We start from the raw sequence: 18,910 nt of genomic DNA, 5'->3' as shown, positions 1-18,910 counted from the left end.
TTAAAAAATGTTGAAGGTGAGCTTTCTGCAGCTGTGAAGCTGGGGAGATTCCAGATAGGCCAAGCACATCGATCTCATCCTCCTAGCCCTTCAACCCTCAATAAAATGGTTTGACCCACCCCCAAAATTGTTGAAGATGAACATGTTATTTACAAGACCTTTTATGCCACAAGTTGTCATGTGTGTCTAAGTTCAGTGAAGTACTTAGTAGACCAAAGATTCTGACAGTGGCCTTTTAATTTTGCAAACGTGACGGTCAAGAGTGCTTTGGGTCCGTCTGTCTGTAATTGCAAACAAAGACCGAATACCTGATCTTACTCAAAGGCCACAAAATTTATGCAAATATCTAACAAAAGGTATACAACATAACTGGATTTGGGGAAAGACTATACCAATATATTGTCCCAAGAGGCCCGCCCATTATCAATTTGAAAAAAAATATGACCATAAATCTGTATGGAACAAAATGCAATGTGTAAAATTCACCCCAGATCTTAATATGGGTGACTTTCCTATCATTCATTTTATTACCCAGGTAGAACAAGACTAGAAAAAAGGAAAACAGAAGACAAAGATATCAGGACTTTTAAAAGAAAAATAGAAGTATAACGGTAGTCTTCCAACAAGTAAGAGATTAGCTAATATTAGGGAAATAGTAAATCCATACAGTTAAATGCAACTAATCTCATAGCTTACCTTATCCTTTTTCCTACTTTTTCTTTGTGCATGTTTACACTGAGGCTATAAGACACTTTTCTAAGAGGATATTGCCTTATCAGTCCAAACCTGAGGTATATAAGAGTAGAATTTTTCACTTGATTATTTACTATAAACGTATCACCAAGAAATTTGTACTTGTAAGACCTTATTTTTAATTTGACCCAATAAGTGATCAGAGTAATTTCCCTTTGTGGTTTACATGTAGCTTCACTGTGCTTTTAAAGATGTTTCTCACTTGTCAGATTCTCAAATTTATTCAGGAATTTTGTCTTATATTTCCAAAGTAATTCTTACTGTTTTTGCAAAATCTCAAAATGAGAGGGGGAAAAAAAGCTCCTGATAAAATAGTATTCAGTCGTTTGTAATTTCCCTGTTAATTTAAAAGATTAAGCAAATGTTTGTTGATAGTATCTCCTTTTTTTAGACAAGAGTATTGAGTTTGTTTTTCTAGATCCGAAGGGGTGTAGCAAGGGGGGGGCGTGTTGGGCTTGGAACATACCCTTCTTTCTCTTGATCTGGGAATAGTGACTTCTTAGTCAATACCTTTACTATGAAATTTTTTCTTCCATTTTTCCCTCTCAGAAGTGTTTAAAGAAATGATTGAGTCTATTTTTCTAAAACATTTTGTCTTTCAAAATACATTATTAAGTTCTAATCTGTATTGTAAGCCCTGTTCCCAAGTTAGACTTCTATACAGATATTAAAAATGATTTTCCTATGATCTAATCATCAGATGTTACTTTGTAAAAATAACAAAACTGAATCACAGCAGTGAAATTGGCTCTACAGTCACACAGTAGGTTAGAAAAACCAAAAATTTCCAGAGTGTTAACACTGAATTCCATTTGCTAACATCTTCCTCAACATACCTCTAAAATACTTACTACACTAAATAATGAGTGTTAATTAATGGAATTTTCAAGGAATTTTAACTAACAAGACTAGAAATGTTAAGATTAATTTTTGTTTTACTAATTACAGCTATATCCTGAAAATATTTACATATTTTCTAGGAAATAAGTTTACTAATTTTTCTGAAGATTTTTTAAAGCAACATTTCCCTAAATCTAATGTAATAATAATCCTAAAAGTAATTCAGAAAATAAAACTTCTTTATCACTTGAGTATATTTTATTCATAAAGAGAAGTTCTTTTATTTTTCTATAGGACTGTATTATATAGCAACATAGATTAAGATATTGTGCTTGAGGATTACAATGAACTACAAAAGTATGTTTACAATTTGTTTTTTTACTCCTACAGAAATCATGTATATACATTATTTCTTAATACCTAAAAGCTGTATCTTGAATAATTCTGTTTCACTCCTGCTCTTGTAAGTCAATGCTTTTCCATTTTGTGGGGATATGAATACTGGGATGAAAACTTCTAGATCTAGTGTTCCAAAGCCACACCTCTTGGAACCTAGCTCCCTAACCTAAATTTAAAAAAGGAAAAAAATCACCTTTTATATTTCAAAGGTTTTAGCTCTAAAATTCCAAAATTTGAAAATAAAGGTACTTTCTGCATCACCTTTTAGTTTTCTTCCTTTCTTTTTAAATCATATATTCATCCATTTAATTCAACTAACCTAAATACTTCAAAAAAGTCACATCTAACCTTACTTCTCTGATTTAGTATTAAGAATATAATGAATATTCCTGAATATATCTGTCTAAAAATACTATGGGAATGGTATATAACTGAAGGAAGTATACTTTCATTCCAATTAGGAATAAAAAGTTAGAATATTTTATGATTTTTAAATTAAGAAGATCTTAGCTTTGCATAGAGTTCCAAAACTGTAACCCAATTCTATTAGGTTCTTTATATCAACAGTTAAGATGTTAAACCCAATGTCTGATAGAGGATTAAATACAAAATGGCATCAGAAACAATGTTTTTTTTGGTTGGGGGAAGGTTGCTACTAATTGTGCTGACCCAAAAGCCTCAGGTAAATCACAACATTTAAAAGTTGCTATGTTTCCTTGAAGCCTACATATCAGAGCTAGCATTAATATATCAAGTAAGTCTAAAAAGAACATTTTCTTGTTACCCCTGGAGCCCAAGTTTCTCATGAAAAAGAACATAGTACCTACACAAATTCTAACACTACTAAAGTCCCCCTAAACCCCGAAACACAAACCCTCCGGTTTAACCCCAAGCATGTAAGACTGCAATTTACATTTACCAGTCTGCCTTTTTACGTAAGTGATAAGGGATTTATTAAAATCCTGCATAAATTCTCAATTACTATTTAAAAAATACATAAACATTAAACTTTTGTGTAACTTAGACAGCCATGATATAAGCAAAGGAATTGGTATTTGAACAGGTTAAAGATACCCCCACAAAGAAGGGGTATCTGGTCAAGAAAATAATGCACTTTAGCGTAATGAAAAGAAGTTTAATATACACAAAGTAGGAAAAAATACTTTCTTACAGTCTGGTTAGTGGTAACACACTACTCAAAAATGGCCTTTCAAACCTGAAAGACCTAGCTTTATTATTATTTTTTATTCTATCAAAAAAGAATGTTTTGCCACAATGGATATAACAAAGAGGCAGCTGACACGTTTACAATAAGAAAATGTCTAAAATCCATTTACAATTGGGCTAAAAAAATAGTTAAAAGAAATCAGAACAATACTTTACAGTAAGGAAAAAGCTAATCAGATTATAGTGGAGATTTTGTCATACTTCCAGACTATGAATGAATGAATTAAATGCTGAAACACTTTGTTGTTTTCAACTAAGGATATAAAAAAAAGAAAATATGATTGTGTGTGGCTATGTTGCCATGACTCGGAGGATACTGTCAAGTCACAGCAGTAAAATATACCAAAATAGATGAAACAATCCCAAGAGACTTCCTTGGCGGACACACACTTTGGAGTCCCGTTCCCAGGAACTTCCATTATGTTTCTGGTTAATGGTGATCATTTTACAAGAGTAAATAGAACATAAAAACACAAAATATTTTTTCACTGAATAAGAAAGCTCTTTATGTGATCTTAGAAAACTCTTAAAGACATTTGTGAAAACCCACTCATAATTTAATCAACCATCTTGGTTTCTGTTTTAGCCCCTTGGTATAAAGTATACAGAGGAGTCAGATGTGCCATCACAGTTGCGTGGTCCAGTGCACTTCAGAGAATGTGGACATGATCAAAGCTGTCCTTTCCCAGTGAAAACATTTAAGAAAACTTTTAAGCACTTTTCAAATAAGTGACATGATATGGAACTACTTACAAATTTGGCTCCTTTTAAATACAAATGTGATTATTTACCAAAGCTAACCTGTTGGCCAGTTTACAGTGTTGATCAACAAGAAGTTCTCTATTAGAGGGAGCTGCAGTGTATTCTGAAGCTACTTCCCAGCTGCTATTGAACAGACAGAAAGAACTTTGGGCTTATTTATTTTTCCTTCCTTTCCTTTTTTTTTTTTTTGGTAAGGTAAACTTTCCATTACACACATTCTAGGCCATTATCTTCACATCTTTCACAGGACTCAGATGAGCTGGGAAGTAGCTGCCTGTCTGCAGCGAGATCACCAATGGCAATGGGCCACCTGAATCAGGCTGGTGCTTATGGTTAAATGACATCTAGTGTGAAGTTTCGAATGACATCCAGAGCTCCAGTGTCAAAGCCACACATATCCAACATGCCTCTGTCATCTGAGTCTGCAATGGTGAAACCATTTGATGTCATTCCACAAACAATCAGTTTAGCTGGAATATCCATTTTCTGTAAGCAAAGATCAAAATACATAGTAAAAAAATTATATGAAAGCAAAAGCAAATAACCTGCAAACTTAAAACTTAAAACTCTACCTTAGCTTTTCATTACTAAGTTCTTTTTATTTTTTTTTCTACATAAAATTTGTCAGTCTTTCAGGGCTAGATGATATGATCTTCAGAAGACTAGAAAATAAAATTTTGTAGACAACCTGCCCGATATTCCTGCTTCTCTGTTCTACATTACTTGTCCTGTGGGCCACAGAATACATTCCTGAGCAGCGTAGAGACTCTGTACTTATCAAATCTGTAAGCACACTCGGAGGCATTAGATATTTTTCCCAATGCATCATACACTGGGGAAGTGTATGTGGAGGTGGAATAAACGTAGGAAAATATTTCTCTGGGATTACTAACTTCACTGTGTATAATATATACATTTCACAGGATTCAGAACCCAGGCTATCTTAACTCCCAATTCTGTTTTCTCACTTGCTCGTCTCAAAGAGCTTGTGAAACGGTCCCACCCAAGAGTTTCTGCCTTGGCAGGGCTCCCGTGGGGTCCTGGAATGCACATTCCTAATAAGGTGCCAGGTAATGCTAAGGCTGCTCAGTAGGGAAACCGCACTTTGGGAACCACTGCTCCTCATCAAGTTCTACTTCTACTGACAGTCACACTAGCTACAATCCAAGAGCTCAACAGCCCATATGACTAGTGGCTACCATACTGGATAGTGTGAATATAGAACATTACCATCATTTCAGAAACCTCAACTGGAAAGCACTGATTAGAACAAAGAAATATCCATCCACTTTAAAACACAGACTATAGTTTTGCTTTAATTTTATGTAGTCCCGTAACAAATCTCACAAATGATACTTTCATTTTGTTGTTCTTCTTTTTTCAAACATCTTTAGGAATATTTTATTTATCTTTAGAGGGGAACGGAAGGAGAGAAGGAGAGAAATATCAATGCATGGTTGCCCCTCCTGCATCCCCTCTGCTGGGAACTGGCCTGCAACCCAGGCATGTGGCCTGACTGGGAATCAAACCACAATCCTCTGGTTCGCAGGCCCACGCTCAATCCACTGAGCTACACCAGCCAGGGGGATACTTTAATTTTTCAAGGAACACATGGAATCATTAAAGCTTACAGTTATGGTAAAAGAAATGTTCTGATTAAAAAAATATCATTTACAAAGGATATTTTTATTACTATATAGAACTGAAACTGGTAGAAATAAACTATGTATATGTAGCCAATCTTTCTCATTTTAAGTACTGTTGAGTCCAGTACTGGCACTGTATACTGTATCTTCCTTTTGGGAAAACAGTGAATGTTTGAGAACCAGGCCTTATTTGGAGTGAGAAAGAACATTAGAATTTGTCTTACCTTTCGATACTGCCTCAGAGCAACAGCTGGGTGGACATTCCCAATAAAGGTCTCGTTGTCAGTGAACACAATGAACACATCGGCAGCTGTGTTTGTCTTCTGAGCCCAGATCATTGGAAGAGAGCAATCAGTCCCACCTGCTGGGATCTAAATCAGAATAAAACATGAGAAAGAATAAATGACACAGTTTCTATAATGATTATGTCTGAATAATAAAATACTTATAATTAAAAGTGCTATTTTTTACATAATCATTTTGTTTAGAATGAATACAAAGGCCTTCCCAAAGCCTGTATAATTTTTATTTTATGCTTATGAGAAAACTGAGATAAAACATTTGAACTTACAAATTTATTAATACCAAGCATGATATCAATAACAAAGTCACTAGGTAATATACATTAAGTAAGCTTAATTAAAGTTTTTTACCTGATTCATAGCCATTAAAACCTGTTGCAAAGTCATATCTGTAGTTATAGGACATGGTACCATTTCATTTGAAAAAGCAACTATGTGAGAATCTTTTTCTGTTCGTGTGACAACCTGAAAAATTCAATGATAGTAATTTTCAGCAGATTTGGGAAAAATAAATACGGTATCCTGAAGTGAATAAAACTTCATCTGTAAAGGAAATGAGTCATGATGCTTATTTTATTTTTGCATTCATACTGTGTTTTGGAACTGTAGGATAGTTTTCAAAGTAATTTTACAAACTCTTACAAACCAGGAAGAAGCCACAGAAGAGAAGTTAAAGAATCTCATCTATGGCTCATTTAATTGCTACTCAGTGACAGTGAGCCTGGAACCTAAGTCTCCTTACTATTGTTACTAGTTCCAGATCTTTGCATTTCTAATCATTAACAATTTATCTAAATACTCTCTTCTTCATCAAAAATATTCAATCTTTAGTTGTAAAGTTAAAATTTAACTGTTCTTTATGTATGCTTTTTCAATATACCTATACCGTCTTTACCTTAAGTATATAAGTGTACTTAACTATATAAGCACACCCCAAAATATATACAGCGTCTGGCAGAAGTAAGGCTTGCTTGAGTGTGGTTTGTAGGGTGAAAATATGGGAATAACAATTCATAGCTTTAATTTGAACATTTCACCTAAAATGGCAAATGGTGTGTGCTTGAGTGTGACACTGTTCTATTATAGAATTACATGTTTATGATTTTGTAATAAAAAAGTGGCATTATTTGTGCTGGACCCTGTTTATGCACAATATACTTAAAACTCTACTTATTTTTGATACAAAAGGGCATTTACATAGAATTAAAATATGCAAATACACCAAATGGACGAAAACTAGTGAAAACCTAATTCCTGGCCCCATTTAAGTGAACACTTCTGCCTCACAGTAACATCTTCCCAGGGTGGCAGAAACTTCAAACTGCCTCCAGTGTTCTCACCATGCACATCGCTGCAGCAACAGTGCTGGCATTGAGGACACTCCCCAGAACTCTCTGATTCATAGAAGCACTGACGTCAACAGCCAGCAAGAAACGCTTCCCAGTTGGCTCCACTGTCTGAAGAGAAAACAAAATGAAACAATCACTAAAAGCAATCACAGATATTTTAAGTAGATTAAATTTCTAGCTAATCATATTACTGACCTATCCTTCATTAAAAAACTTCACATAAAAGGCCTCATTTCTGATTTGCCAATTAATTGAAAAGTGTTTCAAAATGCTTAACTTTAGAATAATTATGTATGGTGCCAGGTGGGTACCAGAAATATTAGGGGAACACTTTGTAAAGTATATGAATTGCCTAACCACTGTGCAATACACCTGAAATTAACACAAAATCACACCAAATGTAAATTGTGATAGAAAAAATTACTTTAAAAATGTTTAGCCCTGGCTGGTGTAGCTCAGTGGACTGAGTGCAGGCCTGCGAACCAGAGGATCAAGGGCACATGCCTGGGTTGCGGGCCAGTTTTCAGCAGGGGATGCACGAGGCAACCATACATTGATATTTCTCTCCCCCTCTCCTTCCCTTCCCCTCTAAAACCTTAAAAAAAATGTTTAGCTTCTACTAGAGGTAAAAGTCCAAAAGTAAGATAACCTACTCAATAATTTTATTTGAACAAGTTATCATCTTTCTGTTTTAAAAAATCTTTTTCTTCAGAAATAAACTAGGAATTTCTATCAATATTTTGGGGGGGTAAAATATTTTTTAAAAATGTAAAATTTACTTGTTAATCATTTTTCAGGTTGCAAGGTGGTACTCAATCCACTGAGCCATACCAGTCAAGGCTACTTTTTAATCATTTCTAATTGCACAGTCGGTGACATTAAGTACATTTGCAATGTTATGTAACCACCACTATCATCTACTTCCAGAACCTTTTCATCATCCCAAATAAAAAACCTATACCCATTCTTACCTCCTTCTAGTCCCTGGCAACTTCTATTTTCCCTTTGTCTCTATGGATTTGCCTACTCTAGATACCTCATATAGTGAAATCATGCAATATTTGTCCTTTTGTGCTTGGCTTATTTCACTTAGCATAGTTTTCAAGGTTCATCCACATTGTGGTATATTTCTAATTCCATGCCTTTGTAAGGCTGACTACCACATTTAGTTTATCCACTCACCTGCTGACGGGCATGTGGTTGGTTTTTACCAGTCGGCCGTTGTGAACAATGCTCCTATGAACATCTGTGTACAAGTATCTGAGTTCCCGGTCTCAGTTCTTTTGGGTATATACATAAGTGGTGCAATAGTTGGATGGTATGGTAATTCAACACTTAACTTTTTGAGAAACAGCCAAACTGTTTTCCACAGGGCTGTACCATTTTACATTCCCACCAGGAATACACTACAGCTTAGATTCTCACTTATTACTGCTTCTTTGGTAAAAGCCATCCAGTGAGTGTGAAGTGGTATCTCGTGTGGTATTAATATGCATTCCCTTAATGACCAATGATGTTGACATCATTTTATGTGCTTACTGGTCATCTGTATATCTTCTTTGGAGAAATGTTTACTCAAGCACTTTGCCCATATTTGAAATGGGTTCTGTGTATTTTTACTGTTGTCATTCTTTATATAGATTCTGAGTATTAAAGCCCAATCAGATATATGGTCTGCAAATACTTTCTATTCTGTAGGTTTTCTTTTCACTCTTTTAATGTCCTTTGATGCATCGAAGATTTAAATTTTGATAAAGTCCAATTTACTTCTTTTTTTTTTGCCTGTGCTTTTGTGTCATATTTGAGTCTATTACTGCAGATTGATTTGGGTAGTACTGTTATCTTAAAAATTTCAAGTCTTCCCATTTATGCCTTAAGTTTCATTCAGCAATGGTTAGTAGTTTTCAGGGTCTAAGTCTTGCATATTCATAGTTAAATTCCTAAGTCTTTTATTCTTTTGAATGCTATTATAAATGGAAATGTTTTCTTAACTTAGCTTAGGATTGTTCAGGGCTAGCATACAGACGTATTACTGATTTTTGCTTGTTGATTCTGTATTCTGCAACTTTGCTGATTTTGTTAGCTTTTAAAAGTTTCTTACGGATTCTTTAGGGTTTGTACAATTAAGATCATGGCATCTGAGAACAGAGGTAACTTTTCTTCCTTTCCAATTTGGATGCCTTTTATTTTTTTCTTGCCAAACTTTTAGAATTTTCAGTACTTTGTGGAATTTAGTGGGCATCTTTACCTTGCTCCTGATCTTAGGTGAAAAGATTTCATCTTTCATTATTGTGTATAATGAGAACTGTGTTTTTTATTCATGGCCCTTATCATGGTAAAGAAGATCACTTCCATTTCCTAGTTTATTGAGTACATTTTTTTAAATCATGGAAGGGTACTGAATTGTCAGATGCTTTTCTGCAACTGAGATAATTGTACGGTCATTACTTCATTTGACTGTGAATACACTGATTAATTTTCATGTATTGAACCACCGTTGCATGCTGAGGATAAATCTCACTGGTACATCCCTTTAATATGCTGCTGAATTTGGTTGTTAGCATTTCGTTGAATAGCAAGAAATTTTTTTAAATGTAAAATTTTAACTCATGGCTATGAAGTAGGATTTTCAGCCCTAAAATCACTCCTCATCAAGATGTAGGAGATACACTACTGATTAACAGGAAAAACAGGACACAGGACCAAGTCCAGGACTCCCCAATAATGCAAAATTTTATATCTGGTAATTTCTTATCAAAACGATCTTAGGATAATGGGTATTGCCCAAAAGTGGAAATACTTTACACATAAACTTACAATGTTAATTATATATCCACCTTTACATGAACTAAGAAAAAACAAATAAGTATCTAATTAAAATAGTCAAACTATTAATATCTTTAAAGAAATTATTTTTTTACAGCCCTGGCCAGTGTGGATCAGTTGTTTGGAGCATTGTCCTGTAAACTGAAAGGTCACAGGTTTGATCCACAGTCAGGGCACATGCCTGGGTTACAGGTTCGGTCCCTAGTCACTGTGGGTACCAGAGGCAACTGGTTGATATTTCTCTCTCACATCAATGTTTCCCTCCTTTCCTTCCTCTCTCTCTAAAATCAATAAGCATTCCTTGGGTGAGGATAATCTGTCTCTCTCTCTCTCTTACATAAAATACAGAGTCCTATGTAAATGGGTCATTTGTTTTAAAATAAAAATCAAATCATCACCTTAAATGTTTTATAAAAGGCAGCATCCAAAGCTTTCAAAATTTCTTCATCAGGACGCCACTTTAGTTTTCCTCTGAGCCCATGACCTGTTTTATAAGTTTCTAATGCAACTAAAATATGAAATGGATGTATACGAGCCTAGAAATAAGACAAAGACAGAAAGTAAGTACAAAATTAAGCTTAACAACCTACAATCTTCAGACTAACTAGTAAATGCAAAATTCAAATGAAAACTAGTAATTATATTTGTTATCGTAGCTGGTGTATTTCATAAAGAGAAAAGATGAGAACATATTAATCTTAGATTTCAGAGTCAAAATGCAATTTGGTACAATAAAAGTTTCAGAACATCTATATCACGCTAATCGCATTTCCAAAATTAGGAGTCAAAGTTTTCAATCAGTAGTAGCTAATAGAGGTAATGCTTACCTTTTTTAACAGTTTGTCATTAGATAGCTTTTCACATACTAAAGATACTTCTGAATTTCCTGGCTCAAGCACCGAATTAGCAGTCATCTTTCCTAGATTTCTTAGTAGCGCAGTAAGAGGCATTTCTTGTAACAAAGCTTTCCATACCTATTGCAGTAACAAAGGCAGAAACATCAGGAGTTATAAATCAGTATAACGTACCTGTACCAATGATAATAATATAACAACATATTTTCCAAGGCTTTCTTTTGGGTTTCAGAGTACTTTCTAAATAAAAACTTGTGTGAATTGGTCAAAGTTTTATCAAATAAACTAACTTGTTCTTTAACATTTATTGAATGCTAACTACATTTGGGCACTTCATTAGATGTTTTAAGCAAACATTAATTTAAAAATATATTTAAAGTATTTCTGATAAAGAATTAATGGATATATAGTCACCCAATGCTTATCTTTTTGATACAACCTAAATCAGTCCAACCATACACTATTAACATATCCTACTTTACTCACCTCTCTGGACTTTAAGTGACTTGTCAGAAGGTGTTCTCTAACCAGCCTGTGCTCCTCTATCAGATGGATGACTTCCAGTTCATCTTTTGTGCGCTTCACCTTCTCTACAGCCTCCAGATACTTTAATAATTTTTCAGTCTCTACAGAAAGTGCTTTGTCTTTATACAATTCCTGGACCTCTTTCCAGCCCTTAGTAATATATTTGGTCACAATAGCAAGGCCTTTAACAAAATAATAAAATAGACAGATAGGATTAGCAGGTAAAAAAACATGTTTACTGAGAACGCCCTATGTGAAAGGCATAAGTAGGTATTTAGGGATTAACTTCAACCTGTGATACTGTTTTCCAGGACATGACAAATACTTGAACAGTCAATTAACTTTGCTTATTCCATCACTGTTTCAATATGAAACTCTGGAAATAAAACTACTACATTTTCATTTTACTGTAGAGCTTTATTTTGGGAGACACCAGGGTTAGCGATTTGGTAGACAGGGCTTATTTTAGGGACATAATTTCAGAACAACTCTCCAAAGCACAGGACTAGCTCAATTAATTTCATATTCAATTGTCCCTTTTAGTGAATAATTACACATGTATGAATGGTACTGATAAGTGTATGTGGACATGTAGGTAGGCAATTTATAATTTTTTTTAATTGCCAAGAAAATATTATAGGCCGAATTTTTAAAAAAGACAATTTTTAGCCCTGGCTGGTGTAGCTCAGTGGATTGAGCACGGGCCTGTGAACCAGAGGATCGCGGTTCGATTCCCAGTCAGGGCACATGCCTGGGTTGCAGGCCAGTTCCTTGCAGGCCAACTACCAGCAGGGGATGCACGAAAGGCAACCATACATTGATATTTCTCTCCCTCTCTCCTTCCCCTCTAAATATAAACAAATAAATAAAATCTTTTAAAAAAAAGACAATTTTTAGAGAGAGGGATAGGAGAGAGGGACAGAAAACATTGATGCATGGTTGCATTGCCTCTTGCATGCCCCCCATTGGGAACCTGGCCATAACCCCAGCATTTGTCCTGACCGAGACTCAAACCTGTGACTCTCTGGTTGGCAGGTTGGGACTCAATCCATCAGCCAGGGCTATAGACCAAATTTTAAACAAGGAAAGTAATGTGCTTTCTTCTGTGATTTATTTTAATAGTCAAAAGAACTTGAATGGGGGGGGGCGGGGCGGTGACAAAATGTGAGTCGTAGCCTAAGCTCTGCCAATGAGTGGTGTGTGACTGAGCTGACCAGGGCCTCACTTTCCACTTCTGGAAAAAGGGGAGGAGGGAAGGAATTACCAAATTTGCAAGTCTACGGAGAAAAGGTGGGCAAAATAAATAATTGGGCAGGGCACATGACGTGATCGAGAGTGGTCAGGAATGGGGTAAACCCAAGAGACTATGCCCTGACAAATATTTTAGCTGAGTACTTGCTTAGCACTGCCCCCAAAAATACTTTTTCAAAAGAAAGCAGAAAATGGACTTTTATGTGATATCGACTGATTTACTTTATGTGACGTTGGCAAGAAATTAATTTTGACCTAAAATATTGTGTAGGTCAAATAAAACACATCTCTAAGACAAACTGAGCTCACGTGCTGTTTCTGAACTTTGATTTAAAAATCTGATCGAAAGTTAACTAATGTGCAGAAACTTCTAAAGTATTGTGACTTTTGCTATCTTTCAAAATTTTACTGCAAAATCTTACATTTTCTTAAGTAACTAAATGTTTCACGTGAGCGCGTCTTCTACTTTGTTTTCCCAACTTGAAAAAAAAAAAAAGAGGGCAGAGAGGGAACAAACCAGAAGGGGCCACAGAGCCCGGCTGTCTGCCATCTACTGGCTCACAGCTACACTGCTCACAACAACTGGAACACCTCCAGGCTGCTGTGAGAGTCCATAGTCACTTGGATGGGCATTCCAGTCAGCACGGTGACATTTCAGGATGTAAAAGATCAACCTGTAAATCTGTCATCTGATTCTTGATTGTTCATGTCTGGATTGCCTGTGGTAGGTGTTTTAATTCCAGGCTGGCATTAAACATATTTGAATTAGTTAATCTATATGTCTTGAGAATGAAAGGGTGTTTCTAAAAAATACTATACAATTGTCTTACGTCAAATGTTTTTTATTGGCTATCTGCACCCTGCCCAAAGACATTATGCTTACCTTCACTGGAGGGTTTAAGATGCGACAGTCTCAGCAGATCTTTGTGAGACCAGCCATTTCTCTGTTTGTATTTTGTCACAGCCAGAGCAAGGGCCATCCCACCTTTTCCATTGTACCAGTCTGCAACAGCCTTCCGCAGGGCACGACCCCACATGCCACATTTCATGCTTTCCTTCAGGTCTTTCTTAAACTGGATGAAAGTGAAGAGATGTGTAGGAATGCGACAGACTTCAGCAACAGCCTTAAAGGCGGCTTGCTTTGTGCTCAAGTCGGAACACTGGGAGCAAATGGCCAGCGCAAAGAGCATGGGCTCCTGCTTCACGGTTTTCCCTTCCTGACTAAATGACTTGATTTCCTGTATCACTTCACACCCTCTGCCGTCTTCAATCAATCTGATTAAAGCTTCGGCATTTTCCAGGCCCAACTTCTGTTCTTTGATATAGTAAGTCCCACCTTCAGAACCAAAACATAAAAACCGGTGTAGGCGATTCATATCCGTGACTTGCCATACATATCCACCTTCTGAATTGGCTATCTGCTTCTCATTGAGCGGCTGCAGTTGGTTTACTGAGTCACCCATTTTTCTGTCTTTTAGGAAGCCTGTCAAAAAGCAAAATGTTACTTGCTAGATCGACACAGTAAAAATATAAAAAAAGGAAATATGAATCTATGCTTATTGAAATCTGCCATGAAATCTTTTGATTTAAAAATATTTTTTTAAGCTCAGTAAGTGACGATATGATAGAAGCAATAACAAAGAAGTCACACTTCTGAGACACAGTTTGTTGCCCCAGAGACTCAGCAAGCAGCGCAGAATTAGGGTCTGGAGGCCCAGATGGAGATAAAAAGGGGTAGGGACGGCAGGAACAGTAGCTGACCTTAAGATCTTAGGATCTTTATTCCTGAGTAACTCAGTAGACATTTTTGGTTGCATAACCTGCACCCATTTCTAACCAACTCCCACCCCCTCCTGACCTCTTCCTGGCAGCAATGTCCTTCAGAGGAGGCCAGCCCTGCCCAGAGCCCCTTGATTGCCCTTAGCTAGTGGTCTGCAAACTCTGTGTGTATCAATACTACTTTCAGTGCTAGGTAAAACACAAAATGGCCCTGACTGGTGCAGCTCAGTGGGTTGGGCGTTGCCCCGCAAAGCAAAAGTCACCAATTCAACTCCTTGTCAGGGCATATGCCTGGATGATAGATCTGGTCCCAGTTGGGGGCATTTGAGAGGCAACCCTCCATGGATGTTTCTTACCCTCTCTTTCTCCCTTCCTTCCCCCCTTTCTAAAAATAAATAAAATCCTTAAACACACACACACACGCACAGACTGGTGGACCCCAACCACCCCCTTATACTTTCTTTCTTAATGCAGTCTGGGGTGAGGCCTAAGCATCTGTATTTATCACAGGTTCCCAGGTGATGCCCTCAACTCTTGCCACGTGACTGGTATAGGCACTGGGTACGAATCACAACCTGGAGAGTGTGGCATGGTCAAGTCTGCTGTAAAAGCTACCAGAATTAGCTGTCGGCAATGACAATCCCTCACCACTTTACCCCTCTGCACTGCTTTTACTCAGGGTAGCTGTTTATCTACAAGCCTCAAGCGCTTGCCTATTCACTCCATTACAGTGCCCTGGGCTTCTCCCCATGGCATACAAAATACAACATGACCAACAAAAACCCCAACCAGTACTGACTGCATACTATGGGCAAGACAGGAAGATTCTGTTCCATTAAAGAGATTTAAAATTTTTTTTCCTGCCCTGGCTGGCGTAGCTCAGTGGATTGAGTGCGGGCCTGTGAAGCAAAGGATCTCGGTTCAATTCCTAGTCAGGGCACATGCCTGGGTTGCAGGCCAGTTCCCAGTGGGAAACACGAGAGGCAACCACACATTGATATTTGTCTCCCTCTCTCCTTCACTTCTCCTCTCTCTGAAAATAAATAAATAAAATATTAAAAAAAAAATTTTTCCCCCTGTACTCAGGGAAGTCACATTCCATGTGGTGAAGCAGAAATACATACATAATTCAAAGCAAACTGTAATTAAATGTCTGATGAAAAGGTGCTATGAATGAACAGGGGGATAAAATAATGCTGTCTCAATAATCTGGAAGGCTTCTGCAGAGAAGACAAACTGAAAAACTGCCACAGAAAGTTTGGGGACAGGCATCCCAGAAAAAGGTTTCTGAAATCTTGTGCTGTGTCTTTAGACTTTAGTAAAGGAACTAATTATACTGGCAGGGCTGTAAAGAAATGCTGACAGATAAGGTAGTAGCTTAAAGAGGAATTCTGTTTTCAAGATGATGAAAACTTGAACATGTTCATATATTGTGCAGAATCCTGGTGAATATTAGGAATTAAGAGCTAGGGAAAAGCTCTGGCTGGTGTGGCTCAACTGGTTAGAGTCATCCCACAAACCAAAAGGTTGTAGGTTCAATTCCCAGTCAGGTCACCTATCTATGTTGTAGGTCAGTCAGGGCGTGAACAAGAGGCAACTGATTCATCTATTTCTCTCTCTCTCTCCTTCCTTTCCCCTCTCTCTAAAATCAACAAAATCAATAAGCGTGTCCTCAGGTGAGGATAAGAAAAGAGCTAGGGAGAAAAGGTGCTTTAGAGTAGAAAGAAAAGGAGGGGCATACAGACTTAAAAGCGGAATGGCGTTATGGACCACAGGGAGAATTTCTAGCAGATAGCAAGTAAAATAAAGATAGAAAAGGATCACTGGATTTGGCAAACAGGATGATGAGGAAAGAAAAATGCCAGAGTGGTTCCAGTGAAGAGGAGGGATGCAGCGTGAAAGACTTCACAGGTAAACAAATGACTCCCTTAGAGAAGTGCAGCTTTAAAGAAAGGGCATGGCAAAAGGAGTGAGCCCCCCCAAAAGAGATGGGTCAGAATGAGCTTTACAGCATGCAGGCGGAAGCTGGCCTGCTGACTGCTACCTTTCTCACTAAGGGTGAAGGCTGCAGGTGGCCCATAGGTTTGCATGAGAGGGAAAGAAAAAAAATGGAGGGAGCCACTGCAAAGAATTTAAAACGGCTAAATGTATTAAACTTCTATAAATGAAAAATTTCGGAAGAAACTAGACATCTCAACACTATTAAAAGCAGGGCCACAACTTGAAATTGGCCACGAATTCAAAGCGCTGTATCGTTTAGACTGGCAATGGCTACGAGTGGACCAAGCCAAGCCTGCCACCCTTATGGCAATTGCCTTGTGCTACAGGCCCAGTATTGCCAGATCTTTTCCAATTTTTTCTCAAAGACCCAGAAATCTGGATTTTTACGTGAACTCTTAAGATTAAACGTTAACAAAATTAAAGAAATTTTAAACCCACTTTCTGATTATTTTCAGTTTGTGTCAACAGCTAAATTTTCAGTTTGGTTTTCCTTCTATAGGTACCATGTTAACTTGGGTTTCAAATACCTGTAGTTTTGATGGTTTTAGCATAGAATACACTTTCAAAACCACAGCAGCAATACCACAAAGAACTGCCAACGGCCCTGGGGTCTGAGGACACTCATTCTCAGTATAGTTCCTAAGAATATAAGCCAGACTTCTGCACCTCACAAATTTTCCATTGAAGATCAATTTTTTAGGGCAGAGAGTGAACTCTCATCTTCCAGTGAAAGGGCAGACTCCTAGGGACAAACCTCAAGAACGCTCCTTTTTTTGTTTGTTTTTTAAATCAGACACTTGAGCCCTGGTTGGCGTGGCTCAGTAGATGGAGCACTGGCCTATGAACCTCAAGGTCTCCTGTTCGATTCCCAGTCAGGGCACATACCTGGGTTGCAGGCTGGGTCCCTGTAGGAGCGTGTATGAGAGGCAACTGACGGATGTTTCTCTCCCTCTCTTTCTCCCTCCCTTCCCCTAAAAGTAAATAAAATATTAAAAAGAAATCAGTCATTTGATACAAAGTTCGGCTTCTACCCCATATTACACCCATGCTTCTTTTAATATAAAAGCCGTTCGGTTGTTTCAGTACAATTTAACGTGATTATTTCGTGCCTTCTTATAGCGCAAAGCTCACTATAACGCCAGGACGCAGGTCGTCTGAGGAGCCAGCAATCTGAGTTTTATGCACTAAAACATCTTTCCTGGAAGCCAAAGGCTCCTCTTGGAACTCAAAAGGTTTAAAGAGTGATGCATAAATAAATAAGTAAAACTTTTTTTCCCAGTTACAGTTGATAGTTAATGTTCTTTTAATCGTTTCAGGTGTGCAGCACTGGGTTAGACAATCCTATACCTTGCGAAGTGTCCCCCTAGTGTTTCCGGTTCCCACCTAGAACCACACACAGTCATTACTGACTATATTCCCCGTGCACAAATGGGCCCTGAAAAACGTTCACCTCAACACGAGTGCTCTGCAAGAGCCTGTTGAATGAAGGCGATTTCGTGAAAATGGCCATTTTGGGTTTAGCTCATCATTCAATCTTGGAACCATTACAAATGCTTTCAGATCAACATGGTACCTCTTTGCAACCACGTTTCCCTCGGAGGCGTCCTCTTATCTTGTCCACCCCCCCGGGGACCCAGAAGGCAGGTCTGCCCCCGACTCCCCCTCTCCCCTCGTTCCCTCTGGGATAAAGCCGCCTTCCCACAAAGATCCTTCTTCCCGAGCCTACGGCCGGTAACGCGGCTAGGAGGAGGTCGCAAAAGGAGCAGGAGGAGGAAGCGGCGCGGGAAGAAGTCGGGCCCTCCGGGACCTGGCGGCCGGGCGCTCAGGCCCTGCCGAGGGAGGATGTCCCACAGCGGTGCCGGCTCCGCTCGGCGGCCTAGAAGGGTGCAAAGGCGGGGAAGGCGACAAAGGTGCGTTTCCTCGGCCTCCGACAAAGATGCGGGGTGAGGGACCCGAAGGGCCGACCAGGGCCTGCGCGCCAAGGGAGTCGCGCAGACTGCACAAAGGGCCCCCGCGGGCCTCCCGTAATTTCCTCACCTGTGGTCGGCGCCGGCCCTCCGATCCGCAGCGCCACCGGGGGAACTCTGCTCAGCGCGGGGAAACGACAAAACACAGCGGCCTCACGGGCGGAGACCGTTTGCACCCCCCACGCCGCCGCCGCGCCGCCCGGGCCTCCACCTCAAGATCCCGGGAACGAGCCACGCCCCTCTCATCTGGTTCGCCCTTGCTCGGGACTGGCGAGGGTCCCGGATGGGGCCTGCTCCGGCACCCGGAAGCCCCGCCCCTTCCCTCAGGGCCCGCCCCTTCCGAAAGCGTGACGGATCCAGCACAGCCGGGGGAGAGTTTCGCTGGCTCCTGGGTGGCTAGAGCGTCCTCCTGAGCCCAAAGCGCTGCAG

The 18,910-nt window shown here is 38.7% G+C and overlaps 1 protein-coding gene across 2 annotated transcripts; it reads right to left on the bottom strand.

The window, feature by feature from the left end:
• Positions 1–3,113: 3,113 nt before the first annotated feature.
• RO60 (Ro60, Y RNA binding protein) lies at positions 3,114–18,634 on the bottom strand. 2 transcript variants are annotated; one of them, XM_037069503.1, is made up of 10 exons: positions 18,552–18,634; positions 17,400–17,485; positions 13,618–14,217; positions 11,445–11,665; positions 10,932–11,078; positions 10,503–10,640; positions 7,270–7,386; positions 6,281–6,394; positions 5,852–5,998; positions 3,114–4,467 (listed from the first exon to the last, which is right to left on the bottom strand). In XM_037069503.1, exons 3-10 carry the CDS (start codon positions 14,195–14,197, stop codon positions 4,315–4,317), a joined length of 1,617 nt encoding a protein of 538 aa, XP_036925398.1. In that variant the 5' UTR covers positions 14,198–14,217; positions 17,400–17,485; positions 18,552–18,634; the 3' UTR covers positions 3,114–4,314. The 2 variants fall into 2 exon arrangements, with proteins under 2 accessions (XP_036925398.1, XP_036925399.1); XM_037069504.1 differs by lacking the exon at positions 17,400–17,485 and having other exon boundaries at positions 18,552–18,628.
• Between the last annotated feature and the right edge of the window lie 276 nt (positions 18,635–18,910).

This window comes from Sturnira hondurensis, unplaced genomic scaffold, assembly GCF_014824575.4.
Source record: "Sturnira hondurensis isolate 20B ecotype Veracruz unplaced genomic scaffold, ASM1482457v3 Scaffold0018525, whole genome shotgun sequence".
Lineage (NCBI taxonomy): Eukaryota > Metazoa > Chordata > Mammalia > Chiroptera > Phyllostomidae > Sturnira > Sturnira hondurensis.
The sequence above is the reverse complement of the archived record's forward strand: the minus strand, read 5'-3'. Positions and strand labels throughout refer to the sequence as shown.